We start from the raw sequence: 14,744 nt of genomic DNA, 5'->3' as shown, positions 1-14,744 counted from the left end.
TAGATAGGGAAGGAGTTCAGGTGCTATAGACTGAAGAAGAGGGGAGGGGACCGGGTCAAGGGAGCATGTGGTGGGGCGACTGGATGTGATGAGGTTGAGGACCTTGTTGGGGGAGAGGGGAGTGAGGTGGGATAGGGTGGGATGTGGAGAGGTGAGGGAGGGTGCAGAGGGTGGGATAGTGCAAGCACCACTAACCGGATGGTGAGAAAAGGAGGATCTTATGTAATTTACCTTCTTGTCAAAGAAGTTAGCGAAGTCATCAGGGAGAAGGGAGGAAGTAGGAGGAGGAGGTGGGGGTTGAAGAAGTGTAGAGAAGGTTTCAAAGAGTTTCTTAGGATTAGAGGCAGAGGATAGGATTTTAGAGCGATAGAAGGCAGCATTAGCAGCAGAAAGGGAGGAGGAGAAAGTGGAAAGAAGAGATTGGAAGTTGAGAAGGTCCTCTGGGAGTTTGCCTTTTCTCCATTTGCGCTCTGCCGCTCTCAGGCTCCATCTGTCAGTACGTACTGAGTCGGTCAGCCAAGGGGCAGGTGGAGTTGGGCATGTAGGCCTGGAGGTGAGGGGACAGAGGTTGTCCAGAGAAGAGGAGAGGGTAGAGAGAAGAAGATCAGTAGCAGTGTCAGGGGGTAGGAGAGAGAAAGATTCAGGTGTAGGGAGGATGGAGAGGTAACAGAGGGAGAAAGATCAATGGCAGAGAGAGAGCGGAGGTGTCTACGGGTGGAAACGATGTCGCGCTTGCCTTCGTTCAACCTAGACCTGTTTGCCCTCGGCAGACCTGTTTGGCAAACAGGGTTGAATGAATGTGTGAACGGGTGAATGTGAGTCATACGTTTTAAAAAAGCGCATTGAGTGGTCGGTAGACTAGGAAGGCGCTATATAAAATGCAGTCCATTTACCATTTCATAAGACGCAACACAATTTTATGTGTGGTTTTAGCCTTTAGTAGGGCTCCTACAATCTCGCTGGTGTGATGTGTAGTAATAGTACTTAGCCATTAGGGGCACTGTTAATTTACGTACCTGCTGAAAAACCTGTAACGTGACAGAACAAGAATTACTCAGAAAAGAGTCAAATGAACAAACGCAGAGCTCTCCGTCTCAGTTTGTATGCACTTGTAGTGGTTATGGGGATACACAAGTCCCCTTATTGAGCTGGTAGGAACGTTAGTTTACAGCTGCTGTTTTCTCGGTTCGGGTTTACAGTGGTGCACTTCCGCTGCGCGGGTTTTTGTTGTTGTTGTCATGGTGGAAGGAATAAATGGTGCACGTTGTGTAGCCGAAAGAGAAAATTGTCACGACTCCTGATTGAGCTCCTCTACACACTCATCAAATGATAATATATCTGTGACAACTGGGATGGCGCCATAAAGCCCTTCTTCTAATCTAGATTCTAATCTAAACCGTCCAGGCCATTAATTGCCTGCAAACAAATTACATTGCACTGCGCTCCTCTTTGGCGTAAACACGCACTACCATTACAATTTACAACTAACGCTGCCTGTTAACAGTTCGACCTTGCAGAAACTTGCCATGGCAACGAGAGGTGAAAAATGTTGATTTTATGATAATTGGTAACGCTGCTCGGTGGACTCAGTCAAACAATTTGTTTTCCTCAACATTGTTTAAACCCCGCGATGGCAGCCACTTTTTTTTTTACAAAACTTTATTAAATCCAAATCAAAATATAAAAAAGCGAACATAAACATATAAATACAAAAAAACAAAACAATTATAAACAATACAGCATGGGGACCAAAAATCTTTTTTTTGAATACATGTTTTCAAAGTCTTAGTGGCTTTTTTTGTTTTGCATTTTGCAGCGATTCAAAATAATAAAGTTCCATCTTAAACTGAACAACATGTGGTCTTTTACTTGACCATCTGCATTTGTGAATGTAAAATTTACAATTTAATAATAAAAAAAATAAAAGATCGTCTTTATTCTAATGAACTTTAAAGTCTCACACACAAAATAAAAAAATAAATAAAAAATACAATAAAAACACATAAAAATCATAAAATGAGTGTGAAATTGTTTCAACATCATAATCACACAAAAAAACATTTTACATCAATGTCACGTTTGTATTTTTTAAGTGTCTGATTTGTTGGGCAATTATTTTGAAATACACATCTTTAAGTTCGTCGGCGGCGATGGCAGCGATCGTCAATATTAATATAATTGCTCCCCTTGGTTTAATGTAAAGCACTTTGAGCTGCATTTTACGTATGAAAGTTTATCGTCGCTATCATTATCGTCAAGAGGCGCTTGGCCGAAAACGTTGAAAGGTCGGCGCGCCTGCGCGGTGGCTCGCCCGAACGTCAGCGGGCTCCTGTGGCGTGATTGGTGGAGGCGTTTCCGCATGGTGCGCCGCGGCCAGTCAGCGAAATGTTTTCCTGTGACGTCGCCGGAGCGGGGTGGTAAGTGACGGAAAAGTGCACGGCGGCTACGGCTAGTAACGGCTTTATAAATCCGGCCCTCGCCCTCGTCCGCCTCGGGTACTTTCAGCCATTCCCGTCGAGCGTCGCTCCTCCGTGTTTTGAGAGAGAAAATGGGACGCGTCTCCGTTTCGAAGGCAGTTAGCATCGGCTAGCGCTTAAGTCGGACGCCTGCTAGCTTGGAGGCGCTAGGCCGCGGGGGAGAAAAGGGAGGCGGTTGGGCGAAACGAAGCTTCGTTAAATATTCGAGTTTCCGTTTTCGGGGGGAAAAAAACCCCCCGAGTGCCTCCCGTCAACCAGCGCGCTAGCGAGTCTCTCGTCTTCCAGCGGAGAAGTTCGCTTCGGCTAAGCTGGCTAGCTAGCTAGCTGGCCGTTGCGCTTAGCTTAGCTGAGCTAGCATGAGCGACATGACGGACTACAAACAGTCCGCTGACTCCGCGTCCAGGAAACGCTGCCCGTCGCCCGACCGCGATGGAAGCGGCGCGATTCCCAGCAAGGCCGCCAAAGTTAACGACCGGTCGAACGAGGAGCCGTCCACTTCGCGAAGCGGCGAGAGTAATCGCGCCGAAAACAAAGGGGCTGCGCGGAGCGGGAAGCGGGCGCAGGGCGCCGAGGGAGAGGCGGTACCCGCTCAGACGCAGCCGGGCTCCGACAGCGCGGCGGCGGCGGCCGGGGCGAGCGGCTCGGCCGAGGCGCGGCGTAACGACGCCGGCGCCCCGGCCGACAAAACGCAGCTGTCGGACGCGAACGGGTCGTGTGACACAGAAGCGGACGCCGAGAAGGATGCGGAAGGAGAACATCGACCCTCGACCTCTATGGACCTGACTGATTCCGCAGCCATTGCGGCCGCTGAAGCGCTCGCCAGTCTTACAGGAGGAGACGGGGAAGACGGCGAAGAGACTCCTTGGTTGTCCAAAAGGGCTAAACAGGAGAAAGCCGGGTACAAAATCAAGTGTGGCCGCAATTCCTTAAAGCAGGGTCCTAAAACGCAGGCGGCCGCGGCTGATAGCTCCACGTCGATGCACAGTGTTGACAGGGAGGAAGCAAGCGACGTCCACGATGCGGACGAAGGGGACGATTCAACGCCTGGCTCGTCCTCCACGCCAAGCTCGTCGTATCCATCCGACAATGAGGACAACGACGATGGAGAGTGTGCCATAGTCTCCGTTAAGATGGCCCCGGAGATCCGACAGTCGGTGGCTCTTCTTGCCCAGGTCCAGATGAGGTTAGAAGCCCTGGATAAAAAGAGTGCCCGGCTTCACCAGCGGCTGGAGCTGAAGATGAGTCGTCAGCGGCGCCCCCATTTGGACCAGCGCAGTTCCATCACACAGTCCATACCTGGCTTCTGGGTCACAGCCGTATCCTTAAATGATCAACTGTCTCCCGCTTGTTTTCTCTCGCTCTCCTCTCTGCACACACACACTCTCTCTCTCACACACACACACGTGTACATGGGTTAATAGAGTACCGAAGGAAAGGCATAATTTGAACGTTTTGCCTTGACTCCACTGTGATAGCTGTTGAACCATCCTCATCTTTCAGCCCACATTGATGAGACTGATGAAGATGCTCTCAGTTACATGACTGACCTAGAGGTAATCATTTTGAGTTGAAAGCTAATAGCGGAAGTCGCTCTGGATAAGAGTGTCTGTTAAATGCCAAATGTAATGCAATTTTTTTTTAAACTACTGTAACTGTTTACTGTTTGCCAAAAGAAGGTTTGGTATGAGGAACATGAATACATGTTTCACATGCCTCTTTCAATCACAGAGAACCAGCATTTCTGACACTTCCTTGCCATCGGTATATGATGTGTGTGTGTGTGTGTATGAATTAATTCTAAAGCGCTTTGAGTGACTGTTGCAGCTAGAAAAGTGCTATAAAATTGCAACTTCATTTATTGATTGATTGATTGAATATTGGAAAACTATTTTGCAAGTCTGGCAGAAATAACCCAACTTTTTCCCGTATCTTTTTCAGATTGAAACTTTCAAGAATGACAAACTAGGCTACAGGATCCGCTTCCACTTTAAACGGAACGCTTACTTCCAGAACAACATCATCATGAAGGAGCTACATCTTGGGATTGGAGGTAAGAATGACTCTGCTGAAATTAGCATGCAGGCAGAGTTATCAGAAATTGATATTTGACAGCAGGTCATGAAAATCATTTATAAGACATGACCTGCTTTCACACACTTTGATATGGCGACGCAAGATATAGAATCAGTTCATGTTGTTCTATAACTAGTCATTTGCTGTTAAGGGGGACAAACATAAAGATAAATAACTCTGGAGACCAAGAGTAATTTTGATAATTTTTGAAGTTTTACTTTTTTTTTTTAATTTGGTATTTTAAGTGTGTATAACTGGGTTGGCATCCAGCTTTACCTGTGCCCCCACCCATAGGGTTGGTGGTTGTGTCAGGAAGGGCATACGACGCAAAATTTTGCCAAATCACTATGCGGATTGACAAGACTGCCATTGGTGCTGTGCCCTCATAGGGTACCAATGGAAACTATCAAATCTGCTGTGGCGACCCCTGGGAAACAGGGAACAAGCCAGAAGAAGAAGAATGTTGTAAAGGGATACTTTATCGGTTATGTGGTCACATTGTTTTTTGATGTAAAGCTTGTTACTGTTGAGATCAATATGCATAAGCTGTGTGTTGAGTTGAGGTTTTGGCAAGGAAACCTAAGTTGGACAAGTTGCCCTTTTAGTAGCAGTTAAGGGACAATGGAGCTACAGTAACTGCTGCAATAAGGTATCGGTGTCAACATATTGATCCAGATTATTTTTGCTTATATTGTCCAGCTCCTGATTTATTGCATTGAAGTACAATCTGATGTTCCCACCTAAAGCTGGATCATAAAATGAACCAATTGATATCTATTCCATATCAGAGTTGGATGAGAAAACTTGTCCTTTATGTCCTCTTTATGTTTAATTATCATTTTTAAGGAAGTAACAATAGACAAGCCTAAACCTGATTTAGTTGCAGTTTTATATGTATAATATTTACTCCACATTAAATGTTGAGTGAATGAATGAATGGTTTATTTTGGTCATATATGATAAGGAACAAAACTTAAAAAGTGGTGTGAATATGGGACAAACAAAACATCATACATATTTAGACCAGTCCATTTCACACGATAACATTCAGTCACTCCTCCGAGAATCGCCACCTTAATGTGGTGGAGGGGTTTGGGTGTCCCAGTGATCCTGGCAGCTGTGTTGTCAGCAGCAATAGCTCCTGGTAGGATCTCCCAGGGCAAATTGGTCTCAGGGGAGGGGCCAGACTAAGAGCGATTCCCAAGAAACCGCATGAAAGAACACCAGCAGAGCTACAGTACCTCACCCGGAAAAGGGAAACCGGGGTCCCCTCCTGGAGCCAGACCTGGGAAGGGAGCTCGCTGGCAAGCATCTGGTGGCCAGGCCTTGGCCCATGGGGCCCGGTCGGGCCCAGCCTGGAAAAAAAACAACATGGACCCACCGCACGTGGGGATGAGCATTAGAGTAGGGTGCAATGCAGGTCGGGTGGCAGGCAAAGGCGAAGACTGGGGCGTGCCGACTTCCGGCATCACAGATTGGTCCTCAGGATGTGGAATGTCACCTCTCTGGCAGGGAAGGAGCCCGAGCTGGTGTGGGAGGTAGAGCATTACCAACTAGATATAGTTGGGCTCATCTCCACACATAGCATGGGCTCTGGTACCAAATTCCTGGAGAGGGGCTGGACTCTTTACTTTTCCGGAGTTGGCCAAGTAAACAGGCCCCGGGCAGGTGTGGGGATACTCGTAAGTCCCCCGTTGAGCGCCACCATGTTGGAGTTCTCCCCGGGGGATGAGAGGGTTGCCTCTATGTGACTGCAAGTCGCGGGGGGAAGGCTCTGACTTGTGTGTACTTATGCACCAAATAGCAGTTTGTAGTATCCGGCCTTCTTGGAGTCTCTGGGTGGTGTCCTGGATAGGGTTCTGCCTGGGGACTCCATAGTTCTGCTGGGGAACTTCAATGCTCTCGTGGCAACGATGGAGAAACCTGGAGGGGCCTCACCCATATCCCTGGCAATGGTCTCTGAGGTAGTTAAGAAGCTTCTCAGTGGCAAGGTGTGGATGAGATTCGCGCTGAGATGCTTAAGGCTCTGGACATTGTTGGGTTGTCTTGGCTGACGTGCCTCTTTAGTGTCACATGGAGGTTGGGGACAGTACCTGTGGAGGGGCAGACTGGGGTGGTGGTTCCCACATTTAAAAAAAGGGGACCGGAGGGTGTGTGTGTTCCAATTATCGGGCATCACACTGCTCAGCCTCCCTTGGAAAGTCTACTCTAAGGTGCTGGAAAGGAGGCTCCGACTGATTGTCGAACCTCGGATCCAGGAGGAACAATGCAGATTCTGTCCTGGCCGTGGAACAACGGACCAGCTCTACCTTTGCAGAAGTGCTGAGGGCGGCATGGGAGTTTGACTAGGCAGTCTACATGTGTTTTGTGGACTTGGAGAAGGCTTATGACCGTGTACCCCGGGGCACTCTGTGGGGGGGTACTGCGGTAGTATGGGGTACTGGGGCAGTTGCTACAAGCCATCCGGTCCTTGTATAACCAAAGTGAGAGCTGTGTCCGCATTCTCAGCAAAAAGTCAAACATGTTTTCGGTGGGTGACAGACTCTGCCAAGGTTGTCCCTTGTCTCTGATTTTGTTTGTGATATTCATGGACAGGATCTCAACTTGCAGCCAAGGTGAGGAGTGTGTCTGTTTTGGGAACCTCTGAATTGCATCTATGCTCGTCGCAGAGGATGCGGTTTTGTTGGCTTCATCAGAATGCGATCTCCAACGCATACTGGGGCGGTTTGCAGTTGAGTGTGAAATGGCTAGGATGAGGGTCAGCACCTCCCAAGTTTGAGGCCATGGTTCTCTACCGGAAAATGGTGGATTGCTCCCTCCGGGTTAGGGATGAGTTGTTGCCTCAAGTGAAGGAGTTTAAGTATCTTGGGGTCTTGTCATGAGTGAGGGAGGATGGAGCGGGAGATTGACAGACGGATTGGTGCAGCATCAGTAGTAATGCGGACGTTGTACCGGACCATTGTGGTGAAGAGGGAGCTGAGCCAGAAGGCAAAGCTCTCAATTTACCAGTCAATCTTCATTTCAACCCTCACCTATGGTCACGAGCTTTGGGTAGTGACCGAAAGGGTGAGATCGCGGATACAAGTGGCTGAAATGGGTTTCCTCCGTAGGGTGTCTGGGCTCGGCCTTAGGGTGAGGAGCTTGGACATCCGGGGGTAGCTCAGAGTAGAGCCGCTGCTCCTTCGCGTTGAAAGGAGCCAGTTGAGGTTGTTTGGGCATCTGATTAGGATGCCTCCTGGGCGCCTTCCTTTGGAGGTTTTCCGGGCACGTCCAACTGGGAGGAGACCCCGGGGTAGGCCCAGATCTCACTGGAGGGACTACATGTCCAGTCTGGCCTGGGAACGCCTTGGGATCCCCCAGGAGGAGTTGGAGGGCGTTGCTGGAGAGAGGGACATCTGGAGTGCCCTACTTAGCTTGCTGCCACCGCGACCCGACCCCGGGAAAGCGGCTGATGATGAGATGAGATGAAATTCAATTGATTGAATTGATTTATGGTATTATTTACAGTGAACAACAATGAACCCAGAACTATGCATCAAAAGAAAGAAGATGTAACCCCTTAAAGTTTTTATTTGTATTTTCAGTCCCCTTGATGAAACATCGTCAACCACTGTAGGCTTTATTTGTATTTATTTTGAATCAGAATCACCTTTATTTGCTAAGGTACATTTTTTGCATTGGGTATTTTACTTGGTGTTCTTCATGCAGCTCAGTACAGCACAATAGTTAAACAGAAAATCCATTAAGTACAATACAGTGTGCAATACAACAATGGATACAAGACGTACAGTATACAATACACAATACAATATGATATACAATACGGTATGCAATACAACATACAGCATCTGGATAGTGAGTAGTATTAATTAAATATGAATAAATGCTAAATGATAGATGATGTATAAAATTAACAGTAGGTAGGTGGTAATTTAGTAAGAGTAATTAATATTGAAGGCACAGTTGTACCACATGAACACAGAAATGCAACATTCAATACAAGCGTTTAGGAGGTATTGAGAAGGGCTACCACTGGAATAGAAGCTGTTCTGATGATGTGTGGTTTTAGTTTTGATAGACCTGTATCGCGGTCTGCTTGGTAAGCCACATTTACTTTTTCCACTTTCAAACTGACAATCCACGTGCTTCATACAATAACTAACGGTTATTGTTTCATAGTGATAAACGAACACGTTTCAATTTGAATCATATTAATACCACTTACTGCCACTGGGTGGGAGTAATGCACACAGTTTGTTTTATTGGCACAAATGGTCCCCATCTGTAGATATGCACTTTCTAATGATACAGCACAATTTTATCATAGTTTATAGCAAATTATTTCATAGTCTCCCTGTCTATGGGAGGCGGACCCCTGGGGGTTGAGAACCACTGCTGTCGAGGGTTTATTTCAAACAGACTTTTAACTTCAGGAACAATAAACCACAATATTCAAAAGAAAGTAAAAAAAATCAAAGTCAGATGACTGATTTATTATATCCTTGATGCATATGGTCAAATAAACTCTCAGTGAATTGTCAGGGTCTTCAGTTCTTGTGTCGACTGTCTGTGTCCCAGGAACCCCCGCGTCATACTCCAACCCCATCCTATGGCATCGCGGACAAAACCTGACGGCCCATAGTGAGCCCAGGAAGACATCACGTGGGGTCTACCAGACCTTCTTCAACTGGTTCAGTGACCACAGCAACCCAGGCAGAGATGATATAGCACAGGTAAATCCGGGTTCACCCACATCCTTCAAAAGGCATAAGAATGCAGCACAGATCACAAATATACATAGAAGGCTTGTGTTTTAAAGATTAACTTGTCGGTAGTGTTGTCATCACTGCCAGAGTAGATCAGTGCTAGGGTTCGACATCGTTTGGATTTTAACGATTCCAATTCCAATTCTGCTTTTTGATTCCGGTTCTTAACTATTCTCGATTCCGGTTCTTTGAGAGGTGGGGTCAAAACAGGTCACATGCTTCTTTCATAGAAGAAATTTTTATTAAAAAAAAAAACTTTATACAAACCATTCTGTTTTAAGAACGGATCATTCATGTGAATGTCTCATTCTTATATTTACATTTACTACAACTGTCTTCATACATGAAGAGGAAGAAATAAAGATGCAGTCACACCCGGGTCCGGACTACCAGGTGTTAAACTCCTTAAATTAGAAACAGTTCTTGTTTAGAAAATGAGCATATCTGCCTTCTCAGGCTGTACATGTGAGCCTTCAGCACAAAAAAAAAAAAAAATTCACTATCTGCATACAGTTTATAGCAGTTCGCTCATGTATAAGTTGTTTGCCGTCTCGCTGTTGCGAAGAAGACGAACGTTATTAATTTTCACCTACCCAGTTGGGACGAGGAGCTGTTTGCTCAGGGTTGCTGAAGAGGACGCTGAGGCAGGAGATGGAGACCGGTGCAACGTGTCAAACACGGTACACTGGTTCGTCTGTACACCATGTAGGCGGAGGTGTTTGGCCATATTTTTTGTGCGTCCTCCCTTGTACGAAATAATGTTGCCACAGGCGTTGCACTGTGCCAACCCTTCATTTTTCAAGGCAAAATGAAGCCACACTTTCGACCGCTGCTTGCTCTGGTCCATGATGACGCACATTTAACTTGCTGAGGCGGAAATTCCGGAAGCTGCATGCCGCCGCCACGGAAACTGAAACTAACTTCAGCACGATTGAAATTTATTTAGGAACCGATAGGCAGAATCGAAATTTGACTTTCTTAACGATTCCTTTGGAATCGGAATTCTAGAACCGGTTCCGAACCGGTTCACCGGTTCTCGATGCCCAACCCTAATCAGTACTGGTGCCAACATGCAAAAAATGTATACAGAAGAAAGCCGCTTTATTTTGTCATTGTACAGGTTACATTGACATTTTTCCTTTGCATTTAACCATCCTATTGTATAGAAGCAGTGGGCAGCTGCAGCGCCCGGGGACCAACTCCAGCTCTTCTTTCCACTGCCTTGCTCAGGGGCATAGACAGGAGTATTAACCCTAACAGGCATGTCTTTTTGATGGCGGGAGGATACCAGAGCACCCAGAGGAAACCCACAAAGACACAGGGAGAACATGCAAACTCCACGCAGAAAGGACCTGGGGTTCGAACCCAGGACCGTCTTGCTTGTGAGACAACAGTGCTAACACTGGGCCACCGTGCCGCTAATGGACCAAAAGTGTCCTCTGGGTCCTTTTAAATATGTTACATGTTGGTGCCGCCTTTTGACTTCTGTGGTGTGTTCTTATGTGTTAGAGAACATGGCTAACTTAAATGTATTGAAACTAACAATCTGTCATGCAAATGTTTAGATACTGAAGGATGACCTGTATAAAGATCCTCTAAGATATTACCTGACTCCGCTGTGGGAACCAAGGGAGAATGGAAGGTATGTCCATCAGTCCTGCTTTTCTCCTTACTATGTGTAGGAATGTCAAAGAAGTGGTGTAATGAGTAGTCAAGATACACATAGTTTGGACAAACCACTCATTAGTTTATATAGTCAATAAACTTTCTCGGCCTCAGGACACTTAAATTATAGTTCATGTCTTTACAGTTTCCTGATGTTTTGTCTTCTGGGAAGGATGCCATCAGCCAGGTGCAAAGCATGTCAACCACCTCAGGGTGATTATTATTAACGCGAACAGAACTCTTTTTTCTTCAGTAGTTCCAGCGGAGCCCGAGCAGCTGAGAACAGTAATGGGGATGAATGTGTGGTGATCTCAGACTCTGATGACGACCAGGAGCAGGGAGAGGCTGGAGCAAGCAGGGAGGAGGAGGAGGAGGAGGAGGAGGAAGAAGAGGAAGAAGAAGAAGAAGAAAGGGGGCAAGACGCAGGTAAGTTTCAGGAGGATTTCATGGGGGACAGCTGTAATGTTTGATGGTCCCCATGACCTTTTGGGCTGTGCCTTCATTTTTGTTCATCATGCAGACCTTTTACTTGATACTTTACTTTTTATTGGGCTTGAATATTGATACACCAGTGTTCTATTATTAGTACATCTAAGTATATTTTTTTCCCTGTTAAAACCCATGATGACAGATAGCCTCTAATGAAATATCAAGCAAAACAACCACATGCATAGTGTGGCATGTTAGCTCCGGCCTGGTGTGCCAATGGGAGGCCAGTGGCCTGTCGCCATCAGGCTCCAGGGCTTGTCCTTAAATTGAAGAATAAATGTCTTGAGTAATGCAGCCTAAACTGAATAGACAGGCAATATCTCCTCCTTAGATGACAGCCCAGAGGAGGAGGAGGAGGTTGGCGATATTGTGATTGACGGTAAGACATCACCCTCTGCAACGGTGTTGCAACCTTACAACCAACACAAACAGTTAAGCAGTGGGACTCCGAGGTCGGGTTTAGTCCAACAATATCTGAAATGTGCTCAACACAAACAGTTAAGGGGTGGGACTCCGAGGGTGGGTTTAGTCTAACAGCATTTTCAATGTGCTCAAAGTAACATTTGATAGGGTTTTATTTTTGGGGTGATTTTTTTTTCTCCCCCCCCCCCCCCAAAATGTTATCATTTACGTAGATCCCTACAAACCTAAGGAGACCTCTGTCTCTCCCTCAGGCTCTGATGAAAGTGACCAGGAGGCCAGAGAACAGGATGCTGAGGAAGACATCGACGTGGATGAAGAGGATGAGAGCAAAGATTGAATCCTTCTTTAAAGTGTTGCTCGTCATTATGCACAGAAGCTGGCTCTTGATTTCTGCCCAGAATGCTGAACAGCATTTAAAGTGGGGTAAACTATGATAAAAGAACCAAGGCGTTGTGTTATCTCCTCTGTTTTATATAGTATATACTGTGTAGTTTAATGTACACTTACTTTACTTCCTGAATGAATTCTGCTTTTTTTATTTCTGGATCAGGTTCTCAGGCATATCAGGCCTTTTGTATGTTAATGTTTTGGGGTTTTTTTTTTAACAGAGGATAGAATTTAACTGTCAGATGACTAGATGATATCTGACTGCCCCATGGCTGTCCTTACCTTTGGCATACTTTTTCTCTGCAAGTTCTCCAAACAAATAATACCGATGCCTTCAGCGGCATTATCAGTGAGCATTTTGGTGTCGCATATCATGCGTTAAGAAAAGACGTGCGACAAGCAGAAAGCGTCACTTTAAAGCTAAATTTACATTCAGATGCACTAAGTACTGAACCAAATTTTGTTCTCAGGGATGATCATAGTGGTAATGAGGAAATTAATATTGTTTTTCGAGACCTTTTCTTTTCGCACAGTCAACATTGGTTGCACATAAGATAGGTGTACTCTACTGTAGTCGCTAGAATCATGGTATATATTGCTGGATGTACTACCTGTAATCGCCCTCTTGTTTTCCTTACCCTCTGTGATGCTGCACACCAAGACTTACCTATATTCATTGATTTGGCGAAGGTTTTACGCCGGACGCGCTTCCTGATGCAACCCCCCCCCCCCCCCCCCGTTTGTCCAGGCTAAGAATGCACCTGTGCATCCTCAAGTCACAACTGTGTACGATGTCTAACTTAATCAGGACACTTATATTTAACCAATATGTTGACTTGTTTTTGGGGACACATTTTGTAACTCACTCCTGCTACATTTAGCTAATTTCTTTTTTGTATAGGTTTTCTTCTTCTTCTTCTGAACGGGACTTTTGAGTTTGATTTCTTTGTTTCCTTATTTTGTGTGTGTAGTTGATAATCCATGTTTTATTTCTTTTCTCTCTTTTTTTTTTGTGCTCACTTCTCATTTAGAAATGTTAGTATTTATTACTTTTTTTTTTGGTTAATGTTCGTTTTCCACAGTACGACATGCCTGCGTGCATGAAGAGTTAGGCAGCGTTTGACGTGTTAGTTACGAGACTGTGCAGAGGAGATGTGTTGCCGTGCCCAGAGGACGTCAGCCGGACGGGCGGCTGATGAAATAGCAGCAGACAGAAGTGCACTGTAGCTGAGCTAGAGAGTTTGTACTGACCTGCTTTTCTTAGCAACTGATACCCTGTAAATAATATTTCAATAGTCTCTTGGATAAGGGGCTGTAGGTCTGTTCTTTAAGCCATGACTACGTTTCTCAAATAATCTGGAATTTGACATTAACTTCCATAATCCTGAAATTATATTTTGTGTGATGAATTTTATAGGACACTGTAGTTTAAAGAGATGTTAATTGTTTCCTGTTTTGTTTGATTTTTGAGATGATTAGGTCCAGCTTTGGAATCAGACCTGATAAAATAGCAAGTTGTTACTTCACTTGGCTGTCCCGAGTTTTCTTTTCTCCACTGTATCTGCAGCGCTCTTCCATTATAGTATATTATATATGTAGGTATGTATACTGTGCCTGGCCTGCTCTGGCTTTTTGCTCCCCGGGTGGACAGAGGTGGTTCGGGATCCTTGGATCCAGTGGAGTTCTTTGGAAACCGTTCTTTCAAGTTCCTCTCTGATAACAAATTTGTCCAGAGGTGTGAGGTGGATAAAGACCTGAGACACCCTCACTGCAGGCGGCCATCGCCAGCTGGCGTAGTGACTTTGAGCTGCAGGGGATTTTCAGGAAAGGGGAGCTTGGCCCCTGTTTGTATTCTCTCTTCACAAAGGCCTTATTGGTGGCACGGTGGCCTCACAGCAAGAAGATCCTGGGTTCGATCCCCGGGGTAGTCCGACCTTGAGGGTCGTCCTCTGTGCGGAGTTTTCATGTCCTCCCCGTGTCTGCATGGGTTTCCTCCCACAGTCCAAAGACATGTAGGGCAGGTGGATCAGCTGTCCTACATTGCCCCTAGGTGTGAACGAATGCGTGTGTGTGGGCGCTGTGGCGGTCTGGCGGCCTGTCCAGGGTGTCTCCCCGCCCGCCGCCCAGTGGCTGCTGGGATTGGCTCCAGCATCCCCGCCACCCTGAGAGCAGCATAAGCGGTTAGGATGATGGATGCATATCTGTGGATTTATCTTTGCAAGTACAAAACCTGTACTGCACATTTCAGCACGGCCTCCTCTGCCGTCTACAGTGTGTGAACCGCACACCAGTAGGTGGCAGTATAGTAAAGATCATTGTCACGCCCCACATCACTGTTCCGTTCTAGGGTTAAAGTCAGTATACCGCGTAACAGAAAGCTCCAGTGGCAACACTCAAACCCTCCTCCAGTGGCTCGGGATGGAGACGGGACGGCTTGTGCACGCAGCCGACCGCTCCACCTGTC

At 46.2% G+C, this 14,744-nt stretch overlaps 1 protein-coding gene across 2 annotated transcripts; it reads left to right on the top strand.

Moving 5' to 3' along the window:
• The first annotated feature begins 1,799 nt into the window (after positions 1-1,799).
• On the top strand, positions 1,800-13,800 carry tspy (testis specific protein Y-linked). 2 transcript variants are annotated; one of them, XM_056273917.1, is made up of 8 exons: positions 1,800-3,793; positions 3,953-4,030; positions 4,416-4,527; positions 9,129-9,283; positions 10,882-10,958; positions 11,235-11,407; positions 11,802-11,849; positions 12,145-13,800. In XM_056273917.1, the coding sequence occupies exons 1-8, from the start codon at positions 2,834-2,836 to the stop codon at positions 12,228-12,230; spliced, it is 1,689 nt and encodes a 562-aa protein (XP_056129892.1). In that variant the 5' UTR covers positions 1,800-2,833; the 3' UTR covers positions 12,231-13,800. The 2 variants fall into 2 exon arrangements, with proteins under 2 accessions (XP_056129892.1, XP_056129893.1); XM_056273918.1 differs by lacking the exon at positions 11,802-11,849.
• The last annotated feature ends 944 nt before the right edge of the window (positions 13,801-14,744 follow it).

Source organism: Lampris incognitus, chromosome 2 (assembly GCF_029633865.1).
Source record: "Lampris incognitus isolate fLamInc1 chromosome 2, fLamInc1.hap2, whole genome shotgun sequence".
NCBI lineage: Eukaryota > Metazoa > Chordata > Actinopteri > Lampriformes > Lampridae > Lampris > Lampris incognitus.
The sequence above is the reverse complement of the archived record's forward strand: the minus strand, read 5'-3'. Positions and strand labels throughout refer to the sequence as shown.